Source organism: Carassius carassius, chromosome 35 (genome assembly GCF_963082965.1).
Source record: "Carassius carassius chromosome 35, fCarCar2.1, whole genome shotgun sequence".
NCBI lineage: Eukaryota > Metazoa > Chordata > Actinopteri > Cypriniformes > Cyprinidae > Carassius > Carassius carassius.
The window spans coordinates 2600686-2615713 of NC_081789.1; the positions used below are offsets into that span (position 1 = coordinate 2600686).

Sequence of the window (15028 nt, forward strand, 5' to 3'; positions counted from 1 at the left end):
TTCTGATAAAACTGAACATGCTCACTGGGCATTTCCCTTTGAAAAGGTGGTGAAACATGCTAGAAGCAACTTAACATAATTTTGCAGAAAGGTTTTTCCAATGAGCATGAGTTGGTTTCTTCAGCGAAGTCCACTTGTAATGTTAGTCAAGGTTTTTTTTTCAATATACCTTCACGTGACCACTTACTATTTTTTCTCTGTACCTGTACTCTGTTTCTTCTCATGTTACATTGCTAAAAAGAAAGTTATTTTGTGTATTTGGTGTAATGAATTATGTTACTTGGTTCAAAAAACATAATTTTCCCATGTTTCCATTTCAGAAGTGAATTAAACATTTAAATGTATTTCTCTCAACTCTGCCCGCCACCCTGCATTCATTAAGAGTTTGATGCACTGCATCTTACGATTTGGTCAATTGACTAAATGATTAGAGGCCATAAAAAAACCCTTTTAACACCTTTTGTATGCAAATCTTAGATCAATTTTACAATATATTAGAGGGATTTATATTCATCACATTCTTCAGTTTACATCACTATACAGTACATCGAAGACCCAGTTAATAATAAACCACTCACATAATCATAATCCCTGATAGATATTTTCAGTATTTTCAGCCATCTGGCTTTAAGGTCATCAACAAGACAAAGCATTAGTCAAAAGGAAAACAGAGAGGGATCTGTAGATTTGTGGTGAATTCTGGCTGGGGCCATTGGACAATTAAGCAGTTGGTCTTTGTCACCAGCGTAGGAATGGCTGATTCATCGAGCGGCATGCATACTGAATCCTCAGAGAGACACTCATCCTCGCTGCCAAGCATCCAGACTTAAATATGAGCCATGATGTGCGTGACAAAGCAACGAAATGCTTGTGTTTTTAAGTGAATGCGTCATATCGTTGGATATGCTTAAGCATTTTTAAGCTGACCTTAAACAAAAGCATAACGTGGCGTCCGATTGTGTGTAGCGGGTGGGAGCGTGATTAACACTTGGGCAGCTGAGAGAATTATATTTAGGGAGATGAACAGGAACTCTCACTTAAGATCTTACGACAGCAGTTTAGCGAACTCTTGTTCTGTAGGCGACAATTAGCATAGCGTCACCCATGGGCAGTTAAACACACAATTAATTCACCTCACCAACACTAAACATGAGTAATAACAGGCATCTAAAAGAACATAAAACAACCTTTTTCATGGTTCTGTGAAGTGGAACCAATTATAATGGCTTAATATTTAATGACACCTTCAGCTGTAAATACACAGACCCTGTTTTATTAGCTAAAGATGCATCCTGCCCAGCTGAAGAAGGATGAGTGTGGCCAAAATCACAGAAGTGTGGAAAAACAGAGAGATGAGAAAAGGAGAATAAGATGAGAAGAGAAGCAAGACAAGAACAGCCAGTGAGAGACAAGATGTGATGAGGGAAAAGAAGCAAACAAAAAATTAAGCAGTTGGAGGAGGACTACACACAGAGGAAACATGATGAGGCCATCCTTAAAAATATTTTGGTTTGCAGTAACAGTAATTTTTTTTTAAAGGGTCGATAGGTTGGTCTATTTTTTTTTCCAAGTTTCAATGTAAAAAAAAAAAAAAGTAAATTTTTGTGATGGTGATGACGTAGGTATGAATTTAAACAAATTAGCATATCGTGAGGTCACTGACTGGGTCTTCAACCCGTGCCTTCGGGCGCATCATTGCAAACCTCATTTTGATGCAGGCTATAAAGACCACAAACAAATTTAAATCTTTTTCAAAAACATGTTTATTGCATGCCGTTCACACAGCACGCATATTTCGCGCATTTTCTAGAGGGACTCCATTGGACTTGCGTCTCGCACAAGAGAGCCGCATGTTTAGAAAGACATGTAAAATTAACATGTAAAATTAATGTATTTAATTTCATTTTCAAAAAATATCTTGAGACTTTATGTTGGGTTTTTGTTCCCCATCCCACTGCATCTCATGTTTTGAAATGAAAAAATGTATTCTGTGTCACTGGTTTTCCGACCTTTTTATTTATTTAACAATGCATGCATACAGCGTCATGGGGGACAGCTGGCCAATTGACGCGAAGCATGCAAATACTGACAGGTCAGCGGGCAGTATAAAATGCATGGGCGCGAAAATTACGTCAGAATCACGACTGAACGCTAGCACAGCTGATCAAACAGCGACCACGGCGGCTAACGTAATGTCTCGTTCCCGCCTCTCAGGGAACCGAGGTTACGATAGTAACCGGAGACGTTCCCTCTCGAGGCGGTAACTCAACATTACGTCAGCTAAGACGTATATGGGAACTGTATAAAATCCCGCCGTGAGAGCAGTGAAGATAAGCCCTGAACGGAGTCAATCACCCCCACACATAAGCAGGACAGTTCTAGCCAATGGCCGTGTCGCTAAGAGTGCTCGCATCTGATAGGCAGAACTAGGCCAATGAGACATCTGCTCCGACCCTAACAAAATTTGCATAACTTCAAGCAATAAATCGAAGTCTGCACTAACCAGGGCAGACACAACTCAATAAGCACTCAAGCATGAGAGTTAAACAGAGTTGACGGCGTTTGCGGTGACAACTGCATAAACCATTTAAACCATAACACAGAGTTAGCAGCCACGGTAACTACTGTATAGCTGGTTATAACAGAATGAATTAAACTTAACTCACCGAAAGTACATGTGACGCTACAGAGGGTACATCCAGCTTGTAAAACCTGGCGATTGTGTTCTGGGAAGACCAGCCAGCAGCAAAACATAAATACTGGACAGACATACCTCTAGACCAGGCCCATCAGGAAGCATTTATATTGTCCTCGCAGAATGAGCTCTGATGTTGAGGGGATAATCCTTCCCCTTGGCCAGGTCCGAAACCGATGCAATATCATTCACCAAACGCAAAGCAGACTTCAGGGAATCTCCTTAACCGCAAACGAAGCTAAGGGCTCGAACGGTAGTAAGAGATAGAGCCCTCAAAACTAGAGCTAAATCCCACGGCGGCACGGAGGGCGGCCATGAAGTACACAATTTCCTTGCCCCCCTGAGAAAACTGATTACCAGAGCGTGCTTACCGTTCGTTTGCCCGTCAACCGGGGAACGAAAAGCGGCAATAGCGGTCACATACACCTTCAGCATGGATGGTTTCAAACTCCCGCTATCCATACTGTGCTGTAGAAAGCGCAAAACATCCGACACGGAACAGGTCCCCGGGTCAACATAAATGTCCTCGCACCATTTTGTGAAAACTCCCCACTTCTGCGCATAGCAGCGAATGTTTGATGGTGCTCGCGTCTCTGTAAGTGTGTTTAGCACTCGTGAGTGCAGAGCATCCCGCTTATTATGGTCCACGCAGCGGCCACACATGAAGGTTCCACAGCTCGGGGCTGGGGTGCCATATTGTGCCGTTCGCCTGAGACACCAGGTCCTGCCTGAGGGGGATTCACCATGGGGGTGCCATCACTAACTCTCTCAGGTCCGTGAACTAGGGCTCATTCGGCCAGTTCGGGGCCACAAGTATAACTGACGCTCTCTCCTCCCTGATTTTGCACAACACAGGCAGAATCTTCACCGGAGGGAACGTGTAAGCCTGGCTTCCGGCTAACGCGATGTCAGAGCATCTTCTGGCAGGGGGGAGTGAGATAGCGAGAAGAACGCTTCTTACAGTGTGTTTTCTCGCTCGTGGCAAACAAATCCACTTCCTCCCTCCCAAATCATTAGATCTGATCCTGGGTGAAGCCTCCATCTCCTTGAGGAATCCCGTTCCTCGAAAGCATGCTCACTCCACGGTTCAAAGTACTGGGGATGTGCGACGCTCTTATGGAGATTAAGTGTCGGTCCGCCCACAACAGGAGACTCGCTACCTGTTTGAATAGAGCTCTGGAGCGCACGCCGCCCTGGCGATTTATGTACGAGACCACAGACGTGTTGTCGGTGTGAATCAGTACAAGTTGCCACTCCAATTTCGACCGAAAGGTGTATTCCAAATGGTGTATGTGCCACCTTCTCTGTGACTCCGACCACAGGCCTGAGGCAGGTACGCCCAGACGCACTGCTCCCCAGCCTGAAGTAGACGCGTTCGTAGAGAAAAGAGCTCCTGGGCTGAACATATCAGGGCTGTTCCACGGTCTCAGAGTGCTGACGCAACTGTGAATGACAGTATGTGCTTGTGGACCGAAGACCATGCTCTCGGCGGAACTCGAGTTACAGCCAAAACAGTAGCGGCCGCAATGTAGCAGACCCAGATGGCGCACTGAAGAAGCCGCCGCCATCAGTCCCAGAAGCCTCTGAAATTCCCTCAGTGAAAACTACCTGCCCGGTCTGAAACAGCGCAGAGTCGATGAAATGCTCTAGAGAGAGATGGGCTCGCATCGCTATCGAGTACAAACATATTCCCAGATATGTTACAGTCTGACTCGTAAAACCACGCTCTTCTGCATATTCACACGCAGTCCCAGCGTATCCAAACGACGAAGCATTGTTTTCACGTGACTGATAGCACATCTCTTGAGTGGGCTAAAATCAGCCAATCGTCCAAATAATTCAACATGCGCATTCCGCTCGATCTGAGGGGAAATTTCGCTCTATCGCTCCCTCTCGAGCAGACTGAGAACTTCCTGCCGCAGAACAGGACGGTTCTGGGGCAAAGTCAGTGACGGGACCACGCTATTGAAGCCGGGAGGTCTGCGTTTGAATTAGAGAGAATATCCATCGTAAATATTTCCAGTATCCACGGTGAAACGCCCGGGATAGCCTTCCTACCGTCCATGAAATGACACCGCGGACGCGTTACCTCTACAGCCACTGATGGCTTATTTTGACCAGGGCCCCGCCCCCGCGAGGCTGGAAGCACTGGCGGGAGGGCAGGTCGCGTCACGTAATGGTGTGACACTCTTGCGCCATCGAGAGGCCATAATAATCATGGGTTTGTGGCTCTGCGCTGTTAGAGACAGGGCGAGTGACACAATGTTGGGTGCAAGAATTTGGATACATGCTTCTATAGTAAAATTTTTACTCACACAAACATCATATAAACACATATAGCAATCGTCACCCATAGTGACATGGGGGACATGATGCATGTGTTTTTGTGGTGTTAGCACTCTCGCTACCTCACGAGGCCATTATAATCATGGGTTGTGGCTCTGCACTGTTCTGAGACAGGGCGAGTGACACAGTGATGAGTGTAAGAGGAAGTAAAGCTCTTTTGTTGATTGTATACATGCTTTTATTGTGGAACTCACACAAACAGCATTTAAACAGACATAGCAATCGTCGCCCGAAGGAACATGGGATACATAATGCATCTGAACATGGAGGGTGACACCGTGTTTTTTGTGGTGTTGGCACTCTCGCTCCCTCGCGAGGCCATTATAATCATGGGTTGTGGCTCAGCGCTGCTATGAGACAGGGCGAGTGACACAGTGTTGAGTGTAAGAGAAAGAAAAAGCTCTTTTGTTGATTGTGTACATGCTTCTATTGTGGAACTCACACAAACAGCATTTAAACACACATAGCAATCGTCGCCCGAAGGAAATGGGGGACATGATATATTTGAACTTGGCACTTGGGGGCGGGGCCTCCCGCGCACTCACTCTTTCACTTTATCGGTCAGTCAGGGAGACGGCTCAATGGCGCGCTGGCTCTCTCGCGGCGCGGGGTCCTCAACCGACCCTGACGTTTCCTCCCAGGTTCTTACCACTGCTGGTTTCGGCCGAAACGAACATTCGGTTCAGAGCGGGATGCCACGGTGGGCTTTTTTAGCTGGTCTTAGAGCCTGACGAGGTGCATAAGAGCGGAACCTCGCAGATGAAGACTGGAGTGAGCGACGGGGTATCACGTGGCTCATCGCCTTGGCGCGCTTTCTGCGTCTCTGAGAAAAGCTCCATGATTGGGGTGCAGCCCACGACTTCACCACGAGCTCTTGCATGCCTCAATGCCGTCTGGTAGCAGCTCGACTGGAGGAGCCACGAGTCCAGTTTCCTTTCACAGGCTCGTCAGGTGCGTTGCAAAGCGAGACCCAGCTCCGTGACGGCCTTTACCCTGAAGACCCTGACGAGCTCCTCCTGGAGGTCTGCAGGGCCCTCTTGGTTGGGGCGATCCCTCTTTACTGAGAGGCCCAAACCTTTTCCGACGTCGAAAGCGACATGGAGTCGTTTTCCTCGCCAGCTCCGAAGAATACGAAGTTCGCGGGGCAGAAGCTATTGTCCACCACGCCGACGTCAAACTCGTCTTCGGGTGGGGGAGGGCCCACCAGCGGCTCGCTGGCGGCAGTGGGCCTCATTCCCGCTGTTTTCCAAACCACTCTGGCTCTGAGGGCGCGCACTGGCAGCTCGGCACAGTGGGCGCACGTGTGGTCCGTGTGAGAATCCCTTTTTTTTTTAGGCAGGTCACACAGAACAGATGAAGGTCCGAATCTAGCATTAGCAGCCATCGGATGCGGAGAGGAAAAACAGGGCGAGTAGTCCTCTATTGCAACTTCCACGATGACTTAGATAGGACTTTTAGCATGAAGAAAGAGACTCTGACGTAATTTTCGCGCCCATGCATTTTATACTGCCCGCTGACCTGTCAGTATTTGCATGCTTCGCGTCAATTGGCCAGTTGTCCCCAGCTGGCGTTAGCCAATAAGATTTTCAGTGAAAGTGGAGAAGGAAAGAGTTCCCATATACGTCTTAGCTGACGTAATGTTGCGTTACCGCCTCGAGAGGGAACTAAAGGGTGCCCAAGCTGCAGTTGCTCTGTGATGCCTGTTCAAAAAAAAAAAAAAAAAAAAACCTTGACGCGCTCCGAGAGAAGGTCATTTAAAATCAATTTCCTATTTTCGTTTTCGAAACTTGTGTTGGTTGATTCGTGCAATAGATTTTCGAACATAAAGTGACAGTCGACACGGTCACTGTTTTAGACTAGACGTGAGAAGGGATGGGAAAAGATCTGGGCACAGTTTTTCCAGAACTTCGTGCCAAGTTAAAAAGCGGTGTCGAGCTGTTTTGATGATTTTTTTTTATAAAGTATTATGGTGCCCGAACCCGTATGACTTTGAACAGAGACCAGGAATATTTTGTTTACTGCAGCCGCAGCCATCATTACCAAGCGCGAACCGTTGACTGACAGTGAGTGAGAGTATGACAAAAAGAGATGAGAAGACATGAAGAGAACAACAGAAAATAAAGAGAATACTCTCAAGAAGAGGAAAGACATAGTAGAACAGATGAGAAGAGAAAACGAAAGTTATGAAAGATGTAAGCAAGATGAGACAATGAGGGAAGTGATGAACAAAACGAGAAGAGAACAGATGATACAAGACAGGACATAATGTAAGGAGAAATGAGACAAGATTACTTGATAATTCTAGATAATAAAAAGATCTGAAGCAAAAAGAAGAAAGGACATAAGTCAAAAAAGACAAAAAAAGACAATATGAGAAGAAACAAGACTGGAAGAGAAACAAAACACAGACAGATGACAAAGCAACTGGAGACAGAAGAAGACAGAGAGAGAGAGAGAGAGAGAGAGAGAGAGAGAGAGAGAGAGAGAGAGAGAAAGAGAAACGAAGACAGGAAAAGATGAGGTAAGAAAGGACAACCAGTGAGCCAAGTGAGACACGATGTGAAGAGATGAGACAGAGGAGAAGATGAGACCAGCAGACGACAGATAGGAGATAAGATAAGTGACAAGAAGAAACAATAAAGAGAAAAGAAATGAACTGAGACATGAGAACAGGTGAGACAAGCAAATAAGTGACGTGAAATGAGAGTTGAGATGTGAAGAGACAAAGAAAGACAAAGAGAGCCACAGAGAGAAGAGTCCTAAAAGACAAAACAAGACTAGCGCAGACAAGAAATAAAATTATGGAAAATAAAGAGATGAGAAGTAAAGCTAGATGTCAACAGAAGAGAACGAATGAGGCAGAGAAACAAGATGACCAGGACAGATTACTCTCAAAGATGATAAGGACAGAAGAAATAAGAGAAAACAAGGAAGATCTTAAGTAAAAAGTAGAGATGAGACAAGGAGATGAGAGAAGAAAAAGCCACAACAACGAGAGAAATGGAGCAATGTGAAAAGAAAATTAAAAGGAAGAGAAGAAAAGAGACGAGAAGAGGAGAGGCTGTGATGTCAGAGCTTGTGGTTTCTCTCAGAGATCAAACCCAGAGAGATGCTACTGAAGCTTTAACCGCATTAATCCTGAAGCCTCAAAATCATGGCTGGAACTGAGAGACTCGACAGAGACCCGTGACAGCCCATTATCATCAGAAACAGCAGCACGCGCTCAACTTTCAGCAAACATATCACCTGCCCACACCCTGCCATGATGCCAGCAAACACCGTTCTGGAACATATTTGGGTGGATCCAGAAACAAGACTTGAAAATATGATCACGAAATGATTTGCTGGCATTCTAGCCATAAGTCGGAGCAAGAAATCAATCTGATACTGAATCTGAACACACAAGACAAACGCAGTCACAGTAAATGCAGCATGCTAAATGAACTGCAAGCTACGAATAAATAAATAGCTACTAGGAGAACAGAGAATAAGGCGTCACGGACACCTCACTGGAACGAAGTATTCAAACGGCTTTCAAGAAGATCTGTGAGAGTTCACACGCAGATCTGCGTGATGTGAGCCAATCACTTATTTATCTGTGGCTTTTAAAGGTTTATTTCTTGTGAACTTTATGAATAAGACTGAGCACAGATATTTCGTCACTGGCTCTGCACTAAGGACCACGGGGAGGGTTATATTTAACTGGAAGATGCTTTACATAAGAGCTGCCCTACTTTCTGCACTCTACACTTGCAGCCGTATTATGAAATCTGCAGCGTGTACCGTCCTCTCCTCAAAGAGTCTGTCTCTCTTTCTCTCTGGGTGCGTGTTGTGACTTCCTTCTTGGCAGATGAGTTTTTTTCTTACCTTCTGTCAAAATCAACATCTCTTTCATCCTCCCTTCTCTATCATTTGCTCTCACTGACTGAATTTGTTTCTGGCGTTCAATCATTTCAAGTTGTCTTCTATTTCATTCACTCTTTCCCCTCCCTGCATCTCTCTCTCTCTTTCTCTCTCTCTCTCTCTCTCTCTCTCCACATGCTGTTTCAACTTCTTTCTCTCTGTGTAAATTTGAGAATTTCACATCACATACACACATCACTCAAACCAATGCTCAATAAGTATTATTACACTGCATACCAAATAGAGCCCGACCGATATATCGGCCGGCCGATATTATCGGCCGATATAAGCTAATTGCATTTAAATCGGCATCGGCATTTATAACGGCCGATGAAACATGAGAAACAGAGTCTCATGCTTCACTCATGTTATGAGTGTTGCACAGTGTGCCCACCAGAGTGGCCAGAAGTCCACTACAGAAGAAAGCGATCAACTGTTTTGACGGTGAGTCTGTCATTCGTCATGTGAAATGATTGTAGATTTAGTTCATACCCTGTATATAAAAACTGTGTGGTAGTTCTAGCTAACGGTCCTATCATTATCACTTCTAAATATTCTGTAACATCACTTACAGCCGCTAATGCATTGCTATATTAGATTAGCCACAAAGCTAATACCATGTTTATCAGTGGAAGAGCGCGAACGTTAATAGGAGGTCAAACTATAACGTTAGCGTTTAACTTATTCTTATTCTATTGCGGTGTGTTTCCCACATAATGACCGCGTAATTGGGCCTTTCACACAGTACGCGGTATGCACGGCGCTTGCCGCTGGGCTCAGCGTTGCCCTTCAGATACAACGCGATTTGCGCTGCGCTATGGCGTAGGCGGGGTTTTAAAAACGTTTAGCGGGAGCTCTTTCATAGTCTGTTCCTCCCCCTTTCGGTCAGCAGCAAACATGTATCTGTCCCGTTGTAAGAAGCGAGCGATAGCGCTAGTCCTGCTGATGAGAATTAAGAGAGAAGCAAGGAAGAAGTCCAGAGAACAATTTGGTGAATTCAGGCTGGTTACGTTACTCTAACGCTAATAGCTTCCTTTTTAGCAGGCCCCTTAAATGCTTGCTATTAACTTGTTTGAAGGTGGTTCTTCTCAAAATTGACAGCGGTGTGTTCATGACACTAACGTTAACCATTCAACTTCGAATTGATTCCGTAATCTTCCGGTAATAGTAGGCAAGACGATGTTCTGTGAGAGCAAATATAGTGTAGTTACAGTAACTACAGTAGGTGTGTCAGAAATGATTAAACCAGAGGGGACATGTAAATAAATGTGAGCTGAACAAGTGCTTTTTTTTTTTTTTTTTTTTTTACATATTGTTTCAAAGCAGCTTTACAGACATAACAGGAAAATGTTGAAATAATATTGTTAAATATAAGTAGGTAATACCTATTGCTTGACAAATAAAAAAATATATATATATTTCTCATTTTTGCCTATGTAGGAGATCCCAGTTTATTATTATTATAATTCTAATGATGACATGAGTAATGATACATGGTGATATTATTAATACACATGCTTATTCTTTCTCCGTCTCTCTTTCTGCCTACAGATGGCTGGAAAAGGTGAATGCTGTAGCAGCAAAGTGTGGGACTACTTCTGCAAATACTTTAACTTTAGTATTATAATTTATTTACAGTAAACACACAGACTGTTAAAACCAGCTTCAACTGGAAGAAAGTAAAAGTGTTAAATGTTTAAAACCAGACTGTTTTTTGATCATTAAAAAATATATACTTTTGATGTGCAATTGTTTAGTCATTGAGACTGTAATCTAAGGCTTTTTTTTAACATAGTCCATTCTGGAAAATGGTTTATACAGCATTATACATACATAGAACAGGCAGATATTTTGCTATTGAATGTTGTGTAAGTGCAGTTTATAGGAAATGGGTCTAATATCCAGATTATTTTTAAAATCCAAATATCGGCTTATAAATCGGCTCTTTTCGAGTTAATATCGGCATCGGCCTCCAAAAATCCATATCGGTCGGGCTCTAATACCAAATCTGAGTTACCATCAGCATGTTAAAAAACAAGTTGCTAGGTCCTGAATAATTGAACAGACTATATCACACAGATAGAAAACAACATGCACAATGAGGTTTCTGGCTAAATCAGCCAGAGTTACAGTGAAAACAATAGGCCTCTTTAATGAAACATGAGCAGAAGGGATTTCTCTGTAAACTGTGACCATTCATTGTCATTTGTTTCTTCATTAGAACAGATTTTTAATTGCTTGTATCGTCACTGTCTCTGCAGTGAATGCGTGCCGTCAGAATGAGAGTGCAAACAGCTGATAAAACTATCAAAAGTAATCCACACCACTCCAGTCCATCAGTTAATGTCTTGAGAGGTGAAAAGCTGCGTGTTTGTAACAAACAACTCCATTGTTATGATGTCTTAACTTCAAACCGTCCTATCAACAACAACACGGTGGAAAACTAAATCAGAAGAGAAATCTGCACAGCTCTAAACGAATCTGTGGGTGGTTTTTGATGTGAGCAGACAACAGGAGATGCACTTTTTCACTGGAGGAAGAGTTATTATGGATTCCACAGTTTAATGCTAAAAACCATAATGATGGGTCTGTTTTTTACAAACCTGCAGCTCCACAAATCCACTCTGATTTCATCAATGAGACATTCATGAAATTGCATTCATATTAGCATTTGCATACAGGCAAACTAAAAGGATTACAAAAGTATGAGCTTTAAAACTGTTAAAGTGTGAATACTGGCAGATTTCAGAGGAAGACTCGAAGCTCTGTGGAGACTGAGTGGGTGGGAGATTATTATCTTTTGGCTGTCAGCTCTTTATTCTGTGAACACGTTAAGCCTTTTATAGCTATTTGTAATATGAATGCACCATGATGATAGAATTTCCGAAAAATAACTTGGAATGATATACTGTATCATGGTTATATTTTCAATATTAAAAGTAGAAGTGAGAATGAGGGGATGTTTTGAATGGCACTCTATGAAGAGAGTCTTACTATTTCTGCAGCACTGTATATTTATTGTGAATAGTATGTACATTTTCTGTCTGGCTTACATACAGTACTAGTCATATAAAATGAAAGTGTCTTTTTTAATTTTGGTGTTTATAATCAAAATAGAAAACATATCATAGAAAAGAGATATATGCTCCAGTCCTAATGAAATTATTCTAATTATTCTAATGCTGATTTTATTTGCTGCTCAAAAACATTTCTTGTTATTCTCAATATTGAAAACAGTTAATTAATTAGTTAGTGGAAACAATTCAAATATTTTTATTAATAGTTTTATTAAATATTTCTATTTCAAATAAATGCTGCTCTCTGAAACTTCATATTAATCAAACAATCCTTAAAAAAAAGCACGGCGTTTCCAAACTATTAATAATCAGTTTTCAGCTGTATGTTTCACAGACATATTGCAAACGTCACAAACACTGAGATGAGATCACTGATCTATATATATTATAGATCAGTGGATGAGATTAATATCTGCTATGTATTTCTCGTATTGATGCTTATAATTTCCACATTATACCACGGAGACTATTGTATAAACGGCACGCGCTTGTGTCGCGGATACATAGATGTGTATTGCTGTAAATACCTATAATTGTAAGAGGGGAACTTCTTGCTCTCCTTCAGAAGCAGTCTGTAGAGTGACAGAACATGCTCTCTGCTGGACGCCGCCATGATGGAGACTCAACGCAAGGACCCAAGAACAGCCAGAAGAGGCGCGCCTGAACAGAAACAACCGCTTTACTGTTAAAATAAACAAGCACATTTGATGTTCAGATTTAATTAATGACGTATTTTATATATTTAAATTATTATAAGGTAATGCCGTACACATAATAAGCCCTAAATTAATATATTTAATAAGATGACGCATGTGCGTTGATCAGGCACATCAGCCGTCATCTCAACACCAGCACGCGCGTCTAGATAGAGGTGAGTGAAGGCTTCTTCAGTAGTTCTCATGTGTTGATTCGCACACGTTTATTTTGCATTAGTTAATTATGAAATCAGGGTGATTATATGGCGGCTGTTATTTGAAGTGGTCCAATGGCTGGTTACTGTGTTGTCAGTTTGAGTGTAAATTGCAGGCTAGCTGTAGCTTGATCCTTGTGTCAGATCGTTTAGATTGGTCAGTATCCTGCCTTTCAACATTTCTGACTATTTAACCTGTTAACTGCCGCCTGGCCCCTCGGCGTGCCCACTACGTTTACTTCACTATATTACAATTCAGTCCTTATCTAATCATGACAAACTATATTTCGTTGGAAAGGTCTAAGACTCCTAAATAGATATTTTACCAATCTTTTTTGTTAAAAATTATGTAGGAAAAGTAATAGATTAATTTATGGCAAGAGTGCTCCTCTAAATCCTACATCATAACAGGAGTTCTGACTTTGTCTTCCTTGTTGCCTTTTTCTCTATCACACTTTAGAAATCATCAGAAATGATATATCACTTGAAAACTTAAAATCTCAAAATTCATCCTTTGAAACCCATTTTAAAATCAAACATTGCATTACCATGAAAATGATATGTCAATATTATGTTACAAAATGTTTTAAGTCATGAATTATAAAAAATTAGGTTTGGATCATACACTTTCAAGTCTATGTTCAAAAATGTGAGTGACAGTTAACAGGTTAAACCAAGTTATGATATGTGCCCTATCATGAAGTTGTGATTTAAAGGGCTAGCGGCAGATTTTTAGACCTCTATATTGAAGCTGCTGTTAATAGTTCTTATACGAGCTAAAATTTATATTTACATGTTAAAAATAACACTAATTTTAATTGTTTAATTTACATTCAGATTTTTTTCATATTGAGAATGCAACAATTCAGTTAGAATTTATTTAGAATCTTTAAGAATGCGAGGAGTTTAGATGTGCATTTTGTTTTTTACCTTATGATTTGTGTGTGATCTTGGTTGGTCTGTTGTTTTGTTTTAGGTAAATTATATTTCATGTATTTTAGTTTTGATTGAAACTCAGTTTTTATGGTTTAAAGCAGGGGCTGCCGACTTATGTAGTTTTATGACCTAAAATAACTGTTTAAAGTACCCCCTGAATGTCACATTTCAATATGTTTTGTCATTCGCACATAAATAAATAAATATTTAACAACAACATCAATAATAATCATTTTGAACATTCCTATATCAGTTTTCCAAATGACTGTATTCAGAAAGAGTGATTGAATCAAATTGAATCATATGCTGCTCTCTCTTGTGAGGAGTGTGTGTTTGAAGATGCTTGCTCTAACAGTAAAGTGTGAAGTAAGTCACGTCTCAAATGAATGTCTCGGCGATGTGTTAAAATCAGTGCTGGATACGGCAGTAAAACCGTCAGGGACTCTTGTTACGACTACCATCCATCAGTAAAATTAAGGTTTAATTTAGCAGAACTGAACTTGTTTCTGTTGTTGTAAAATGAACCGTAAAGCTCTGCTGAATTAAGACAGCGATGGCCGTTGGTGCATTTGCTACTTTTATTAGTTTTTTACGAGTAGTACAGTTTTTAGTCGGTCACTTTAATGCGTAGTCCAGTAAGTCTTCAGTGGGCTCTAAACTAGTGCTGGTGACAAAATCTGATGTTGTGGTTCAAAAAAGAACCATAAAGTAAGTTAATGTCTGCTGAAGCTTATTCTGGAGGACCCTTAGCGAAACTATATTTCTGAATTGTGTGGATTGTAAGAATTAAGTGTCTTTGAGGATTTACAGAAGAGGCAGACTTTAGCAACAGTCTGAGAGTTTTAGGGAATGCATCGGATTGTAAGCACAAACTAAATATATGAGACTTTTTTCCCCTTTTTTTCATCTGAGCAATCAAATGGGTTGGAAATGTTACACATAAGAAGCAAATAACAGTAAAATACAGGCATGTTTTCCACACTTTTTTCTCAGTAGAATACATACCATGGGAAAGAATAAATAAATACGATATGCTAATTTGTCATCAATGTTGGAAACTTGGACTGCTTCATATATTTTATTTAAAATAGAAAAAGTTTTGGGTCAGAATTTTTTATTTAATAAATTAACGTACTTTTAACATACTGGCTAATGGGGCTT

The 15028-nt window shown here is 41.5% G+C and overlaps 2 protein-coding genes across 2 annotated transcripts in view; one reads left to right on the forward strand and one right to left on the reverse strand.

The window, feature by feature from the left end:
• Positions 1–12766, reverse strand: part of LOC132115874 (LYR motif-containing protein 4B) — a 52858-nt gene extending 40092 nt beyond the window's left edge. The window contains exon 1 of the mRNA XM_059524268.1: positions 12549–12766. Coding sequence (XP_059380251.1) covers positions 12549–12634 — 86 coding nt within the window. The 5' untranslated portion in view covers positions 12635–12766. The remainder of the gene's footprint in view (positions 1–12548) is intronic.
• A 17-nt stretch (positions 12767–12783) lies between these two features.
• fars2 (phenylalanyl-tRNA synthetase 2, mitochondrial) overlaps positions 12784–15028 on the forward strand; it is a 133667-nt gene continuing 131422 nt past the window's right edge. Inside the window, exon 1 of the mRNA XM_059524267.1 lies at positions 12784–12892. The gene's annotated coding sequence lies outside the window, so the exon portion shown is untranslated. The remainder of the gene's footprint in view (positions 12893–15028) is intronic.